Source organism: Thunnus maccoyii, chromosome 19 (genome assembly GCF_910596095.1).
Source record: "Thunnus maccoyii chromosome 19, fThuMac1.1, whole genome shotgun sequence".
NCBI classification, from domain to species: Eukaryota; Metazoa; Chordata; class Actinopteri; order Scombriformes; family Scombridae; genus Thunnus; species Thunnus maccoyii.
The window spans coordinates 19598859-19616549 of NC_056551.1; the positions used below are offsets into that span (position 1 = coordinate 19598859).

General features: G+C 38.9%; 1 protein-coding gene across 1 annotated transcript; it reads left to right on the plus strand.

Moving 5' to 3' along the window:
* The first annotated feature begins 8320 nt into the window (after positions 1–8320).
* On the plus strand, positions 8321–15791 carry zgc:73226 (uncharacterized protein LOC402792 homolog). Its single transcript, XM_042395431.1, has 6 exons — positions 8321–8553; positions 11656–11806; positions 12053–12134; positions 12772–12845; positions 13693–13839; positions 15032–15791. The coding sequence occupies exons 1-6, from the start codon at positions 8511–8513 to the stop codon at positions 15078–15080; spliced, it is 546 nt and encodes a 181-aa protein (XP_042251365.1). The 5' UTR covers positions 8321–8510; the 3' UTR covers positions 15081–15791.
* The last annotated feature ends 1900 nt before the right edge of the window (positions 15792–17691 follow it).

The following is a 17691-nucleotide window of genomic DNA, read 5'->3' on the forward strand; positions in this document are numbered from 1 at the left end:
AAAGCATCCTTCTTTATTTATTTAATTTTATTCAAGGTAATAGACTCGGTCATCAACCCCTCCCCCTGTCATTTTACCAACACCACACGAGAGATATGTGAGACATTTTTAAATCTTTAAAAAAATGAGAGTGAAGGATATAAGGCAACAAATTACCCTCAATTTTAGGTCCAATTTTATTTTCTTTCTACATGCTTCCACTCGGCCAAATCATCCAAGGTCACAGTGTCTCTTTTCATTGCTACGTAGACGACACAGATACCTTCCCCTGAGACCTGGTGACTCAAAAAGCCTAGCTGCTGTTAGATAGATTGTCTCAGTGATGTCAACTGTTGGATGGCATAAAATTTTCTTCAACTCAGTTACTCACAATCAGAAATCATATTGTTTAGTCCCCCCCAAACCCTAGCTGTCTCGTTGAGAGTTGGCTTTGTCCCAATTGTCTGCTTATATAAAGCCTGCTGCCAGAAATTTGGGAATACAATTTGGTCCAGATTTAAGCTTTGAACCACAGATCAAAAAATTGTCCAGTCCTGATTCCTTTAAATAAGAACAATCTCCAAAATTAAACCAATGCTCTCACACTCTGACCTGGAAAAAGTGATTCACACACTTATTTTCTCTAGACTTGACTACTATAACTCCCTCCTCTCTGGTATAAACCAAAAGTCACTCTCTCGCCTCCAACTAGTTCAGAATAAAGCAGCTCTGCTTCTTACTGGTTTGAACAGAAGACATCACATCCCATCGATCCTTGCTTCTGTCCTTTGGCTCCCTGTTTCATTTAGAATTGATTTTAAGATTTTACTGATCACTTTTAAAGCAAGTCTGGGTCTGGCCCCAAGCTACATAACAGATATGTTGACCCCATATGAGCCAGTGTGCAGCCTCAGCTGGGGTCAAAGTCAAGGCTAAATCTAAAGGTGACCGTGCTTTTGCCATCAGGGCCAGAACGACCTGGGAACGACCTGCCTGAGGAGATAAGGCTCACAGAATCAATTACTTCTTTTAAATCACTTCTTAAAACCCATTTTTTTAGACTTGCTTTTATGTGATGTTGTCTTTTTTTATTGCTTTTATCCTTTTTATTTGTATTGATTTATATTTATATCTTTTGATGTTTTATTGTCTTTTATCTCTTTTAGTTTAGTTCAGTTTATTTATTTACACAAAGGTTACAATAAAATATTACACAGTAAAAAAAAAGTTATATTAATTGTGCAAGAGGGGAAAGAAGCCTAGAGGACTTATATAAAGTCCTCTTCTTCATTTCAACCAGTCATTAAAAACATATTGAGTCATAAAAACAATTTACTGTCTTTATCTTTCATCATACTTCTGCTATATCTCTGTATCTTTTGTCTTCTTGTTTTAATTTTAACTTAATTTTGTCTTGCTTTTGTTTAGCCTTACTGTTTGGTTTTCTGTTATTATATTGCCTTCTGAGTATCCTGCTATAGGCTTGTCTGTCAAAGCACTTTGTAAACTTCATTATTATTGTTATTATTATTATTATAAAGCAATACATTTTGGGAAATATGTTCATTCGCATTAGAGTTAGATGTCTGTATGGTAAATATGAAACTGCATGGAGCTAAGCTAATTGGCTGCTGGCTTTAGTTTCTATTTAATGGACATAGGGCTGCAACTAACGATTATTTTCATTAACAATTAATCTGTCGACTATTTTCTCAATTAGTCATTTGGTCTTTAAAATGTCAGAGAATGGTGAAAAATGTCGATCAGTGTTTCCAAATGCCCATTATGCAATCTAAAATGTCATATTTTGTCCTGAGCAATAGTCCAAAATCAAACGACATTCAGTTAACCTTCATAGAAGACTCAAGAAGATGGAAAATACGCACATTTAAGAAGCTGGAACCAGAGAATTTATGCATTTTTTCTTAAAAATGACTCAAAACATTTAATCGATTTTCAAAATGGTTGGTGATTAATTTTCTGTCAGTCAAATAATTGTTGCAGCTCAAAATGGACAGACATGAAGTGCTGTCAATCTTCTCATCCATCTCTCAGCAAAAATCTCAGCATGAAAATTCCTTTCATGATCAAACTAGTTTACAAAGTGCTACTATGCAGTTAGAGAAGCAAACACCATCAAAAGGCAACACAAAAATCATCACAATCCTCCCACATCTTGAAGCCCTGGGGACTTCTACAGCATAAATTGTCGATGCAACACACAAACATTACATAAGGAAACAGGTAAAAATGTTGTCATTGCATACTCATAGACACATTTATATTGCAGGTAATCAGGGTGCCACTATGCCAAAGCTTTTATATGAAGTTTATTTAACAATAACATTGGGTATCTTTCTATGTCAAGTCCAATCACTTTTGTTATATTTTTATTTAATTTTTCCTGCAAAGCAGAGCTCCATGAGGGGGACCTTTTACATGCATGTGCCCAGGGGCCCATTGTCTCATAATCCATCCATGAATCTAACAAATAAATGACGTGTACTGCTCTACAGCAGAGTAACTGTTATATAAATGGGGAATTTAGAGAGGAATTTGAAGCGCTTGTTCCCAGCCTCAAGCAAGCCATCCTTAATCTCCTATAACCAAGCAAAACAATATTTAATTTTGCTATGAATTAGTTGAGCCAAAAAGTACAGGTTTATATTGTAGCTTACAATGCACATGTGATTTGCGTCGAGATATAACATAAAATACACGTGTAACTCCAAATCTACAACAGCGCAGTTTTCCTGTCAATCCATCGTTCTCACGGCAGCGGAAACTTTGCACCCAACACTTACAGTAGAACATGTGTGTTACAGGCTTCTGCAGAAAACAGAAGATATCTGGTGTTTTTTTCTCCCATTCTGGTACAGAGAGAGATATCTTGACAACGGATTTCCATGAAATTGGCACATGCACACTAATATTCCACTATTATTCCAACAATGACAACATTCCGAATTTGATACGGTCATGTAAACAGTATATTTTGTTTGGATATTCCGAATTAGGCGTTATTCCAAATGTAGCATTTTCTGATTAAGACGTGGGATAAACCGATATTATTTGGGTTTTAGGAGCATTCTTCGGACATGTATACAGTGCATTCAGAATATGCATTTCAATTGGGGTTTTTACTGCAGTTTGCAACATACGGCCCTCTTGCCTGTTTACCCCTGTGCAGGCAAAATGACATATACTGGAACAGGAAGGCAGACAGAGGAGAGGAATGAGTGCAGAGTGGAGATCTGTTCAGGGCGGGCTGGAAAAACAGAGCATGCCTTCTTCACGATGGGGACAGAGGGGATTGGTTGATGATGATGATGATGACTTGGTGTAATGCACCAAAAACACTCAGCAGTGTAGTAAACATCATGGGACAACCTAGGTACTGGATGTGCCTGTAACTATAAATTTATAATATCAGTCACATCAATATAAATTATAAATATCAGGCTCACGCATGTTTTTCACCTCATTGGTTTACCTCACTGCCTGCAGAGATCTTGTGATTCCCTTTCCCACTGGAGCAGAGGGAAACCCTGAAAACCCCCTGCATGTAAATGGGAATATTAGTGAAATATTCATTTTCATTAGCCATGTAAACAGCTTCGTAGGAATAACGCCTTTTTTCGGAAAAAGGGCAAAAACCGGAATATTTTGTGCATGTAAACATAGTTACTGTCAACCTTGACAAACAATTTGGTCTATAATGAGGTCTCAAAACACACAAAAAAGCTGATTTTATGTTAAATTTGCAGTGAATATCCAAATAAAGACAATGAAATATTAATGTTTTGTGAACTGTACCTGCTGTGCTGCCATCAGACCATAATTCCTACTTCCACATGAAAAATCTGTTCATCGACATTTAAAGGGGACCTGTTATGCTCATTAAAAAAACTCCTTATTTACACTGGCCCTTTATGCAGCCCCTGAGTTCAGCCTCTGTCTCTTAACAGGCAGTCTTACCTCTTGTCTCTTTAAGGCCCAATGAGCCCACTCTGTTCTGACTAGTCAGCTTTGTGGAAGCCCTGCTGAAAGGCAGCCGCATCAGAGTCGTGTCAAGTTACTGCTGATGAAAACCCAACATTTACTGCTTTACCGCTTCATATTAAAAGATTTTTGAAAGACTAAATAACAGGAGACTTTCATCGTAAAGAATTTACAGGAAATTAAATGTGCTCCTCACCAAATCACAGTTACCAAGTCAACTTATTATAAGCGACTTTGGGCTTGTTTTTCTGAAAAGTCACTTACAAATATTGGTAGTCGTGGGTTGCGTTTTTTTGGGGCATGTTTAGTGTAGTTGCTTATTCGGGCTTGTTCCCTATATGCCTCACATTAAAGACAGTTTGACTGAGCTCAAACTAAGTTGTCAAATATTGCTGCCTGCTGTCAGAAACAAGCATGTGCTGGTCAACATTAAAATCCTTAGCTGCACCCCAGTGCTTCACTGGTTAGTGCACATTCCATGTATTCCATTAGGATGAGTACCAGCCACAGCAGCTGAGTTTCGATTCCGACCCAGACACTTTGCTGCATATCTCTATGTCCCATCCTTCCTGTCTCTCTCCACTATGAATGTCTAATAAAGTGAAAATGCCTTAAATATGTCATCTTTAAAAGAAAAACTCCTTAGCAGATGTTTTCGATATGTTATTTAAACGCACAATAGTAGTAGTAGATACCTTTTTTTCTGTCTTTTTTTTTTGGATTAAACAAATAGGAAACAAACTAGGCTAAAATTTATTAAAGTGTGTCACAGAGGAACTACAGAGGATGACAAGAAAAGGAGGACAAGGACAATAGACAAGTTTTTTTCCATACATTAATTGAGATTAATTGTCAGTGAAAGGCCCAGTATGTGTATTTTTTAATGATTGTTTAAAAGGCCAACAAGATATCTTTGTTTAGCCTTCACTGACATAATAACTTGGCCAGTTATGCAACTTCTTCACTTTCATTTTCATTCATTCATTCCTCATTTTTTTTGTTGGCCAATTGGCTTTGTTTCAACTTCTTTAGAGTTAAAAAGAAAAATGCGAAAGTACAAGTTTCCATAGACTTGATTGCTTGTTTCTCTTGCAATACCTGGCAACAATGACCAAATTAGCAGAACTCCGTTACCAGTTGACACAACAACATATGGAGATATTTGGAGCTGGAATAATGCAGGGAGGAATAGCACAAGCAGAAACAGCCACAATGCTGATGTTTGATGAAGAGCTGCAGATGACCAGAACACCTCCAACAGGTAAACAAGTTATTTTACTTTGCTGTGCTGTGTAATGGAAAAAACGTTATACAAACATTACACAGTAATGGAAAAATATTACACAGCATAGCAGCTCAAATCATGGCTCGGTGTGGCTACAATTCCAATGACTTCCAAAACGAGCAGATAACCATATATATAAATCTGTCATGAGCCTACGTCGGCTCAGGCTAAAAGTAGAAAAAACTTTTGGAAACCAAGTGTTCAGAGCAGTCTGAAGCCGGTGCTTTTTGCTCACAGGGATTACTTCTACATACATTTACCTCATTATTTGACACATTGGCCATGTTTAATTTTAACATTATATATATATTATACATATATATATATATGAAAATAAGGAAAAGCATAATAAGTCCCCTTTAAGATAAAAAAATCTATCTACTCCAGGTCATAAAGCCTGGCCGCAGAAAGCAGCTTCTCTCACTCTCCTCTGACTGCTCGTTGTTGCTGCTGCTGATTGCAGCTCTCTGCAGCTCTCTGCTCTCCCCTCCAGTTATCCATTTTGGCTTCCTTTAGTTTTGTTGTACTTTGCTTTTATGCACGAACAACACCCACACACACATCTACCACTCATGCACAACTGATTATACTGACATACATACCCCATATTATAAATATTTAGTTAATTTGTTTCATTTGATTTAATAAATTATCTTTTGTGAGACTTTGACATAGCGTGTCTCCCTTTTGTTGTGGCCACTGAAGCCAGGTCATAACAAATGGGGGCACATCCATTACAGTTAGATTGTTAGAAAGTTTGTTTTGTGCCTCAGGTAGCAGTTGGGTGTATGGTGTGATTGCATAGCTAATTAGGTGATTTGCTGGCTTTTGGGCTGCGTGTTTTGTGGCTAGGGCTGTTTCGGTCTTTGATTTTGCTTTGGTTTAGCTCTGGTTTTTGGGAGATACACCATGTGTTTTTCTGCAGGAAACGTTTGGTTCTGACCGGATTTCCATGTGCCTTTCATTATGTAAGTGTTGCTGTTTTGATACACTTTAATACAGAGTTTTCCCCTTTTGGCTGTAGAAACGTTTCCCCTTTGGGTTGCTTTTCTTTCTTTCTTTCTTTTTTCTTTCTTTCTTTTGTAGTGTTGTGACCATGCGGTTAGTGTCAGCTGTTTTCGGACAGCTGTCTCGGGGGCACATACACTTAATTTTTGTGGGGTTGGCTGCTTGCAGGTCACTTTATAAATCTGCTGTCTTTCAGTGTGTATATACCTGCGTCAGAGTACAATATTGGTCTGTGTGTCAGATCAGGTTGGCCTTTTTGGAGTTTCCACATTTGAGTATACAGGAAACCCACACACAGACAAATACTTACTCTTTGACTGTCACCACCCACTGCAGCATAAGCTAGGAGTTATAGAACCCGACACCACCAAGCTGATGATGTGCCAACAAGTGCTCAGGCCCAAGAGAAGGAGCACAAACATCTGAAGGATGCGGTTACCCTAACTGGACCTTTGTGACAACAGCCACAGGATCCAGGAAGAACAACAACACTGTGGGTGGTAAAGAAAAGGAAAATAAACGCAACAACAACGCACACCCAAACACAAGAAAAGCAATTTAGTGTATGCAGTCCAATGCAGTGAGAAATGCACAGACTTGTATATCGGGTAAACTAAATAACCATCAAACAAACGCATGGCTCAACACAGGCGGACCAACTCCTCAGGTCAAGACTCAGCAGTTTCCCAACACCTGAAAGATAAGGGACACTCTTTCAAGGACAACAACATACATATTTTGGATAGGGAGGACAGATGGTTTGAAAGAGGAATGAAGGAGGCTATCTACATCAAAGCAGAGACACCATTTCTCAACAGAGGAGGAGGTCTACGACACCACTTATCCCCCACCTACAAGCTGTCCTTTCATCCCTTCCCAGAGATTTAACAACCATTTAACCATTTCAACCTGTCAGCTAGAACTGAAGAAGCCCCTTGGATGAGAGATGAAACATCTTCAAGTATCTTCAACCAAGTCCAGTCGCCCTCAATTCAACCCTCCTTGGATAACCATGATTTCGATGACTGAGAATCTTCACAGACGTGGCTGTTGAGGCATCTAATAAAGTATTGTGTTGCAAAAGGAGGGGTAATTTGTGCAAATTATTATCAGAGAATTTAATGCTATGCAATTGCAATTAGCTTGCAGAACAATGATGATGTAATTAAGTAACCTCATCTGTGGGATATGTTCAGGGCTGTAGTTGTTATTGAGGACACCAAGTTCATGTCCTCGGTATTTTTCTGTGACTTGCCAGTTGATGTTGATTGACACAATCACGATGATAACCTTCTGTAAAAGCCTGCAGAGCATCTAAAAATCAATTTATTAACAATTTATTAACATGTGTAATGCAAGACTTGGAGTCTGAAATCCATAAGCATTTATTAAAGGAATACCAACTTTTATAACTGCATTTTTACCACATCCCTTTGATCTTTACCCTGGCCAAAAGGATTTTTATAAACCATCTGAACCCTTAAGTTGCCATAATTAATGTAATTACAAGTAAATTATTTATTAAGCACCAATAAAGCCAACTTACAAACCCCTTCTAGGTGGTGCCTTATTAGAAAGATATACCTCTCTATATCTTTAAATCAAATGACCTCCTTACTGTAACTCCTATTTTGTAATAGCTCCAAATAGATGATGTAACATCTTCAACAGTCAGCTGGGAGAACATTTGGGGTAGGTATAGCTAGGACTTAAATTTTGCTTTGGTGTTTGTGTAGTGTCTTGTCAAATTGTGTATTACAAAAATGTATTACAGTGTAAGCCTAAGTTTCTTACATAAGCAAAGCATCTAAATGGACAACTTTTTTTTTTATTTTTATCAGAAGTGAGTATTTATTGATGTGCTTGTTTCATGTCCACTTTACAAAAAAAAATTGTGATAAAGGACATTTTTTTCAGGGCACACACACCCGCTGCTGCTCGTTGTTGGAATGGCTTTTTACCTGCTGAGCTCTCGGCTTGTTTTGTTTACCTCTTCCCTCCTGACACGTGGGGAGGGAGGGGGGGAGGAGAGGGGAGGAGGTGATGCGAGGAGAGAGGGGAGGGGAGGAGGATTAGCGCAGCGTCGGTGCCCGATGTCCTTATTTAGACTACAACAAACACAAGAGTGATTGAGAGAAAAACGTACAGGGCTGAGACTCATTTCCACCTGCTTGTCCTCCTCGGTCAGTGTCAGCATCTCTCCGAGCTCCAGCCCCAGCCCCCCCGGCGTCCAAGCATGTCTCTGTCCGGCTCGCAGACACCAGAGGACGGACTTTACGGTGAGTGACGGTTGTACAGGGACCAGGCCGTTGTTGTGCTACTCTATCTCATGACATTTATTTATTTATGTGCCTTTCCAGCAATGACGTAGATGATCTTTGCTCACGTGTAGCTATTAGACAGCTAACGTAAATCATGATTAAAGCTGTGCGTGCATAGATTGACTTATATCCTAGTTTTGTAAGCTTATGCAAACACCCCATCACCTATGTAAACAATGAAAGCAATGACCCCATTCATTCGCTGAGTGTGTTTCCAGGGCTGATGTGCAGATATCCACAGCTGCTCATCTGTGGAGCATCTGTGGAGACATGATACTAACAGCATTGTCAGACTTAAAACAGGTGTGAGAGGACGCCACAGATAGAAACAAGCACTGCCAGTTTAATGGATTCCCTGACTCACCTGTTTGTATCACTGTAAGCCAATTAAGCTGTGGAGATTTCCTGACGCTTATAGCTCCAGTATGATGTATGCACATTGCTTGGCACATAGGATGCTGGGTAAAACATGTGGGGACAGTGTTATGGGGAGCTGGACACAAAAAGGAAATCTGTTGTGCAGCAGTTCATGGAGACATTTGGCATCCAGCTCCTGTCTACATTACATAAAGCTGATTTGGCAGTGTGGCATTGATGAACGTGTACAGGATTGCAGCATAGAAACTGATTTAGTGCTGCAGAATGGCGACGGATAGATAAGTCAGGCAGTTGTTATGTCATAACTCCCCTCTGTAGAAAAATAACTAGGGCAATGGCACAGTTTCCCCACTCTGCCCTCCCTCCCTCCCTCCAGCACTGTGCCCACTCATGTCTCTACCCCCTGCTGCTGTTTGTGTGATTACACAGTGTCATAAACCTGCGTAAAAGTGAAGATTAAAGAGGTCAGATGAGAGGGAAGGATACTATAGTGAGCAGATGAGGTGGTGATATTTTGTAAATGCTGCCTGTGTCAGAGACAACATGACAAGAGAGGCAGAAACAAGGGGAGGAGTGAGAGGGTGAATGGCTAATCTCTAACAGAAATAAGATCTTACGTAAGCGAGCATGCTGTCAGCCTGAGTTAGCCCTGCCCTACTGTTTGGCTGTGGGTGTGTGCACGCCATGCACGCCATGCACACCATACACGGCAATGTGCATGTGTTTTTGTGTGTGCATGTGTAAATATCTTTCTGCTTATGTACCCAGTGAACCTGTGTGTCCATTCATTTATCTGCTGTGTCTGTTTTCTGAACTCATGATAGCTCTCATTCTTTTTTCTTTCTCCCCCTTCATGTTTGTTAAGGTGGTGGACAAAATATAATGCACTCCAGTACACCACCACCACCACCCACTACAACCTCAATAATAAACATAAAGGAGAATTATCACCTTTAGAGTAGAGTTTATGGCAGAGCTGTTGTATTGGATTGCATTAGATTGCACAGGTGTACCTAATGAAGTGCTCAGTCAGTGTTTATAAGCTTGTTGTTCAACCTGCATTCAACATCGCCCACGTCATCTAATGTCATGTCAGGACCTTTGTGATGCAGCTTTTAAGTCACCATACGTCAGCACACAACAACAACACACTTGTGCACTCCACACCAAAGCAATAACATTTTAGAAAGAAAAAAGTCTACCTTTCTCACACATCTGTCTCTTTTAGGGCTCTGTGATATGGTTGAAACCAAGATCACAATATTAAAATCTTTCTGGCAAAAACAATCAGGTATTGAGAGAAGTGAGGTTGCTTACATGCATCATTCTGAGGCTCAGAATGGGAATAGGATGAGAGACTTGGGGACAGTAAAAACTACAGTTAATCAGTAATTTCTAGAAAAAACAAAGAAATAATTGAAATGAGTTGGTATGATTTAAAAAAAAACACCAATAATTTGTACTAAAAGTCAAAAAACACTCGATTAATTGAATAATCTAATGAATAAACTGAAGAGGTGAGCAGTGAATTGCATGATTAAGAGAAAATTTCATGCATTTTCAGCCATTAATAAATATATTTATCTAGTATATTTATTGTATTATGAAGAATGGGGAAAGACACCCAGCCCAACACCAACAAATGCCAGCTCATGTTCATGTGTTGTCTACATGCATTAAGGGCTGTTATTTGTAAATGTCCGTACTTCTTATGTTTTGGAATTCTGCACAGCAACACATTTTAACTTTATTTCATTTTTTATTTGTTTGTTTCTAAGGATCTGTTTCTAAGAAAGACTCAGAAAAAACATTTTGGTAATCTAATGAGGAGACTCATGAGAAGAACCATTCGTAAGTTTGGAGCAAAATATAAAACAGATTTCCTGGTATTTAAAAAGATTTTGGTTTGAGGCAAATGGTTTATCTCTCTACCATCGCTATATTTTTATATGTGGTCTGATTTTTATTGATCTGTAAAAAAAGGAAAAACAAACCAAATACAAATACCATGATTTCTGAAAAAACTAAAACATTACAACATGTATCCATTAAATCAGTTAGTTCTCAAATAATGCTACTAGCTTATGTGATTAGTGAAGACTAAACTTTCATTTAGTCATAAACCTCTCATTAAAATGTAGAAATCGTGACATAATTAAAAAGAAATGTTTATTTTGTTTTGTTTGAAACAAAAGCAAAGCCTAATCAAAGTAAGCTATTTAAATTAACTTGGCCTTTTAAAACTATGTTTTTTTACTCAGTGTAAAAGAGAAATCCATCAAAAATACATGCAAATGTAACTTATAAAATCTGTAGATACCTAATGTCATAATTGCTCCCCAGAGCATCAAAAATAAGTTAAAAGGGCATTTTTGTATAAGAACTGCAACACATTACTTCAGATCATACTGAATATAGTGAAATCACATTCAAGAACCTCTCAGTAAATATCCTCACAATATGATTCAACTGAAAGGCAGTAATACTGAAAAACTGCCCAGTCAAATGAAGTGACTTTCGTCATGGCAATATAAATAGTCAATATGTTTCCTTTCTCCATCAGGACTCCTCTCTGGCTCACTACAGGATAGTATATTTATGAAGCCGTACCGTTGTCTTGAATTCTTGCTTCCTGCCTGGTCATCATTACAAACTCTGCTGCTTGTATTGTTTCCTCATCAGGCTCCTGGGTCGAGCTGGAGGAGCTGATCGCAGCCGTGAGCCGCAGGGAGAGTCTGTCAGGACCGCAGGACAGCATCTCCTCCGCCCTGCAGGGGGAGCTGGAGAGAATCCTTCTGGAGGCACAGCTCGAGTGTGAGAGGAGTAAAGACAGGTAATGATGCAATTTGTTTGTGTGTATTCTTCGTTTGGTTCAGGGGTCTTGGGGTTTGAGCTACACAGAGAGGTGTAAAAAAAAATAAATCATTCGCACGGTAATGAGTTTCGTTCTGTGCTCGGTTGAACTTTGGTTGTGTTTACTTTCTCTGCTTTGTTGTTTGTGTCTGAATTGTAGTGTTGTGCAGGCTGTCCATATCGTGAGACTGAAGGCACATTTTAATTGTCTGCTTGTCATCCACAGTCCCCCACAGGTGGTGACTCCAAGGTCCACTGGTTCCCCAAGACCCTCTAGTGAGCAGGACAGTGATTGTGTCACCATACAGGTACACCTTCACTGGAACTACATATGAAGTTTATGTCCATCAGATTATTTACGCTCTTACTTGAATATATGCAAAACAGATACATGTGAAAATATCAGTTCAGGCATTTAATTTCGTTGTTAAATGACCTATGGTTTATTCTTTAAGTCCAATTATCTACAAATCCCATGTACTTACACTGCAGTACATTTTACATTGTTGCTGATCATTAACCAAAGCACACAGTGATTATTATACTGATGTTTCACTTTTCAGTCAGTCACTCATTTCCATTTATTTCAGTACAGTTTAAAAATCAACAGGCAGAGACATGAGACTTGCTTGAGATAGGTTGAACATTTTTTGCAGTTATAATATGTATATTTGAGTTGAATTAGCTTACGCTGGTACAGTGGGGACAATTTGCCCTCCCTGACATCCAAGAGAAATTTTTTTCTCTTTTTGGGCAGTTTCTTCTTCTTACTAAACGCTGTTCTGTTTGAGATTTCCTCTAAATATTTACATGACTCAAGATGTTTGTGAATATCTGGTTAACACTTCACTGTCTCTGTCCTGATTTTCTCTTGTTTGTCTACTTTTCTTTCTTTATTTTCTTACTGTGACACATCATCTAATCTCTTCCTCATGCTGTGCACAGGAGGAAAGTGATCGGCGAGGGGACACTGACTGGGTGTGGGATTGGTCCAGTAGACCTGAAAATATGCCACCAAAGTAAGACCAGCTCCTTTGAAAGTTCCTTTTTACTATGTACAGTATGTAGGCCTATATATTATATCCATAGCTTTTTGGAGTACTTGGAAGCACGTACTTTCAAAGATATAGATAGTTATATAGGTATAGATATTTAACAGTTACATTACATGAAATTGTCAAAGATTGATGCCACCTGCATGTTTGTCTTTTAAATATGAAGCTGGAGCCAGGTGGTGATTATCTTAGCTTAGCATAACAGACTTAAAGCAGGGAGAAACAGCTAGCCTAGCTCTGCACAAAGTCCAAAAATCCACCAACCGGCACCTGTAAATTATCAAGTATTATCTTGTGTCTTTAATCTCTACACAAACAGAAATGTAAAAACAACACATTGTGTGACGTCACTATTTCTTGGTTAACAACAGCCAGATGCAGTCAGTTCCTGTGTTCTTCCTGTAAACTTGCTAAAAAAAAAAAAAAAAAAACAGCACAGTCTTATTGCTGTTTGTGAAAAAATCTAAAAAATGTACATATTTAACTAAAAAAAACATACAGCAGATATCAATGTGTCAATAATGTAAAACAACAATGATAACAAATGTAAAAAAAAATATGGATTATACCTTTGAGTGTTGAGAAATATGTGAATAACCTGCAATAATCTGCAGTACTTTTTTAAGCCTTTTTAATCTTCTGCAATATAATAAGTCTACATGACAGGTATTTGGTCTTCATGGTCTCCAACTACCTTTCTTGCATTCTCAGTCTTCTCCCTTGTGTTCTCATTATCTCTGTTTATTTCCCCCCTCCCCCTTTCTATCTTCCCTCTCCCTGCGTCTCTCATCTCTCTCTTCTCTCTCTGCAGAGAGTTTGTGTTTCAGCACCCGAAGCAGCAGGGCTCCCTCAGCGTTAGGAAGACAGAGGTGATGAAGAGAGGCATCTTCTCCTCCGATGTTCTCCTCATCCTTGTTCCCTCACTGCTGGCTTCACACCTGCTCACACTTGGAGTCGGGTGAGACACTTATTTATACACTCACACGTACTAACACATGCATAGACTCACCTTTTGCAATTTTATATGAAGTAGCCCCATGGCCTTAGTTACTGTTGCTATACGCCTGTCAAGATTTCAGCTCTCAGACAACACATACGCAGTTAACAATGATAACGGTGCCAGAGTTACCACTTGAAATTCTCGGTAATCTTTAAATAATGCGTCTTCGATTTCAGACAGAAGTAAACAAAAGCAGACGGTCATTTCTTTCATCTGAAATAACAACTGCCAGATTATAGTATTAAGTGTAAAGCTAACCTTTAATCAAGCTAATTAAACATTAGCTCCCTGAGTTGGTTTAAAACCATCTGTGGCTGACTTTTTAATGTTTCCAGCTGACTTATTTTAAAAAAGAAAATTCTATAAATGGGGTTTTAAATATGCACATTGGCCACATACATGATATCTCTCTGCCAGTTCCAGGCAAAAGTCAGTGGCCTCACCAGTTGATGACCCATATAAGACATGTAAATAAAGGAATAGCATCAATCTTCTATTGCAGTGTAGAAATAGTTATAAGGAAAAATGTAAGATCACTGTTATTTTGTTCTAACATAACCCTATTTAGCTGCTTAGCTTACATATTTTTAACAAGTATGTTTTTACTTTTAACTGATATTTTTCATAAACATAACTCTATTTTGGGTTACGACAGCTGGGTTTGTATAAACTTCTCCAAATCCATTATAGAGCAGGCCAGACCTGCTGACATTAGCCTAAACTCTGGTAGCTTCAAGGGCCAACTTCCACACAGTAAGAAAATACTACACGGTGGATTTTGCTAGTCGAGAAGGTTTTTTTTAACATAACCTGTAACCTCACAAACTTATGTAGTTAGTTATTGACGTGCTCCTTGGCCTTGGAAGTAACGACCAGTTACTACTGCATGCTTGCAGGTTACGTTAGAGTAAATAAACATGTTTAATCCATTTCTTACACTTTTGCACTTTTGTTTTTGCTTTTGGAAAGGCCACCCTCCCTCTTTATATACAGAGTATCACTCTTGCACTGCTTCAACATTTTGAGAAATCCAAAGCTTGACAGACCTGCTGTGCCTAGTTTAAGATGTTTAGATTTGATTGTGATTATGATGACAAACATCATTTTGTAAATAGTAAATTAACAATTTGTTTCTCTTTTCTCTTTTTAGGATCTACATAGGAAAGCGATTAGCTGCCTCCACAACCAGCACGCTGTGACGTCGGTTTTATAGTCCATTGCCCCCATTCGCTAACAGTCTGGCCAGTAAGGTCACACCCTCTCTAAATTGCCTCCTTCCTTCTTCGTCATGGGGCAACCATAGCACCCTGCCTGTCTGTAGGCTATCTGTCTCTCTGTTCATCTGTACGTCTGTCTACCCAGCAGCACTTTGCCAGTCTGTCCTTCTGTCAGCCTCTCTATCAGTCTGTGCATGTCGTAGGGCCCGGGGGAGCGGATGGATGCCGACCGATGAGTCAGGCTGAGGTCACTTTTACTCTCCCAGAGAGTAACACTGATCTCAACCAGCTAAAGCATAATCAGGGAGATTGCCCAAGAGAAAGGAGAGAAAGAGTGTTTTACCTGGCTAGAACAATACATTCCTTTGATAGGAGGAGATGAAAACAGTTAGTTGGGAACAGTGTGCTCAGATGAAATGAGAAAGATAATATGTGGTAGCCTTTCGCCCCAAACTTTTAAAAAGCAAAAAGTCTGTCATTTGTCAAAAGTAACAATCCTCTGTGAGACTGAGCTGCTGAAAGTGGTTCGTGGGGTATTTCTGTTCTGACGGTGTATCTAAAGTAGAAAGTTTTAGTTGGCTGAGTGAATGTAGGAGTGGCTCTGGTTGTGCTTGTCCCATAAACCAATTAAATATTTGACCTCCGACAGAGACAATCATGATCCCATTAAACTTCACTCCTCAAAAACCTTAATGTGCCTCTTGGGTCTTTTATTCTTTCTCTTCCACACGCATTCTGCCAGTGTTTGTTGGACACATGTTCGTCTCATTTTGGAAATGCAGAGAAAGTGAAGTATTTTCAGCCACCAAAGCACAAAGATTTGCTGAAGTAGGCTGTAATTTATACTGTTTCAATATATATTTATAGTTTCGGGCTACTTTACAATGGAGATTATTTATAGGCAATCATTGAATACTACAAGGGAAGACTTTTACAACCTACTGTGTTGTTAACAACCTGCAAATGAACCATCTGTTTGAAATTTATTTGTCTTTCCATAAGAGGTGAATCACTCCTAATCACTTTGTTGATTTGTCCTGATAAGCCCCCTGGTGTGTGTTTCATCATTGTTTTTTCAACTGTCTCTATCATTGATGACTCTTCCTGTTGTCTAACCGAACCCTTGCAGAAATGTTATGGCATCAAAGCAGCCTGTCTCTTTCCATCTGCCTTTTTCATTCCTTACCTCACATATAAGTCTTCCTTTTGTCTTTTTTTTTAACAAGCTGCTGCTTTGACCAGTCAAGGACTTGACATTTTATTGCTTTCCCATAAACCAGGGACCCGTTTCCTCTTAACATCTCATGAATAGCTGGCCTGGATTTTGAATGGAGGGCCTGAGTAGCACACTGAGGTTTTGCTGTGCTGCTTTGAACGTAAACGTGCCCATTTGTTGTCCGGCCTGACCGAGCCCAATGAGTTTATCAGCCATTAGCGGAGTGTTTGATGTGAGGGGTCCTGTTGAGCTTGTTAAGCTACCTCTAGACACACCAAGCTGACGATGCAACAACAAGCCTGCCTTGGCAGAGTACAAGCACCTGGTTTCCATTCACAGACATCCACACGTAACACACCCACACGCACACATGAAAACTATGCCTAGTTACTAGTACGTGTTTTGGCATCAATTTTACACAACAAGGAACAAACAGAAGCACTTTGTTGGTAGATGAAATGATTACATGTGCTTCAGAAATGCCCATTCATCATCCTTGACTGTCGTTAACTCTTTCATGGTGTGCGATTAAAGTTTGAGTGAAATAGCTAAATTACTGTTTATTATATGTAAATTCTGTCTTATTTATTTATTATTATTCACCAGTTTGGTCCAGACTCACATATCGGATAGATTGCCATGAAATTTTGCACAGACATTCATGGTCCCTGGAGGATAAAGCCTACTTACTTTGGTGATTCCCTGATCTTTTATCCAGCAAAAAAACGTATTATTCAATATCAATTGTCACAAAATTTGGTAAAGACATTCATAATTCCGAGGTATTGTATCCCACTGAGTTTGGTGAACCGCTGACTTTTCCGTAAGCACCACAATGTGGTTGTGGTATGAGTGAAATGTCTCAACAAATGTTGGATGGATTGTTGGGGAATTTGTCACAGGCGTTCATATTTCTCACAGGATGACTTGCAATCACCATCATCAGGTCTAAATATTAAATCCAATACTTAAGGGCCACATACCTGACATAATGACATTCCCAACAGCTTCAGCTGTATTTTGTTTTTCGTGCTATAGTCAAGTCAATTTTTATTTATATAGCTTAATATTACAAATGACAAATTTGCCTCATACAACATCCTCTATCCATAGACCCCGGATTCAAATAAGGAAACCCCCCCCCCCCAAAAAAAAAACCTGGTAGACATTACCTGCTAAACATCAGCATGTTAGCATTGTTTTTGTGAACATGATAGCATGCTCATGTTAGCATCTAGCTCAATGCAAAGCTGTGCCTAAGTACAGCTTCACAGAGCTGCTAGCATGTAGTAGACTCTTGTAGTCCTTTTTTCCTATCTGTAATAAAAACATTATACTCACCAAAGTTGCTGAAATCTGGGAACACAGTAACACAGC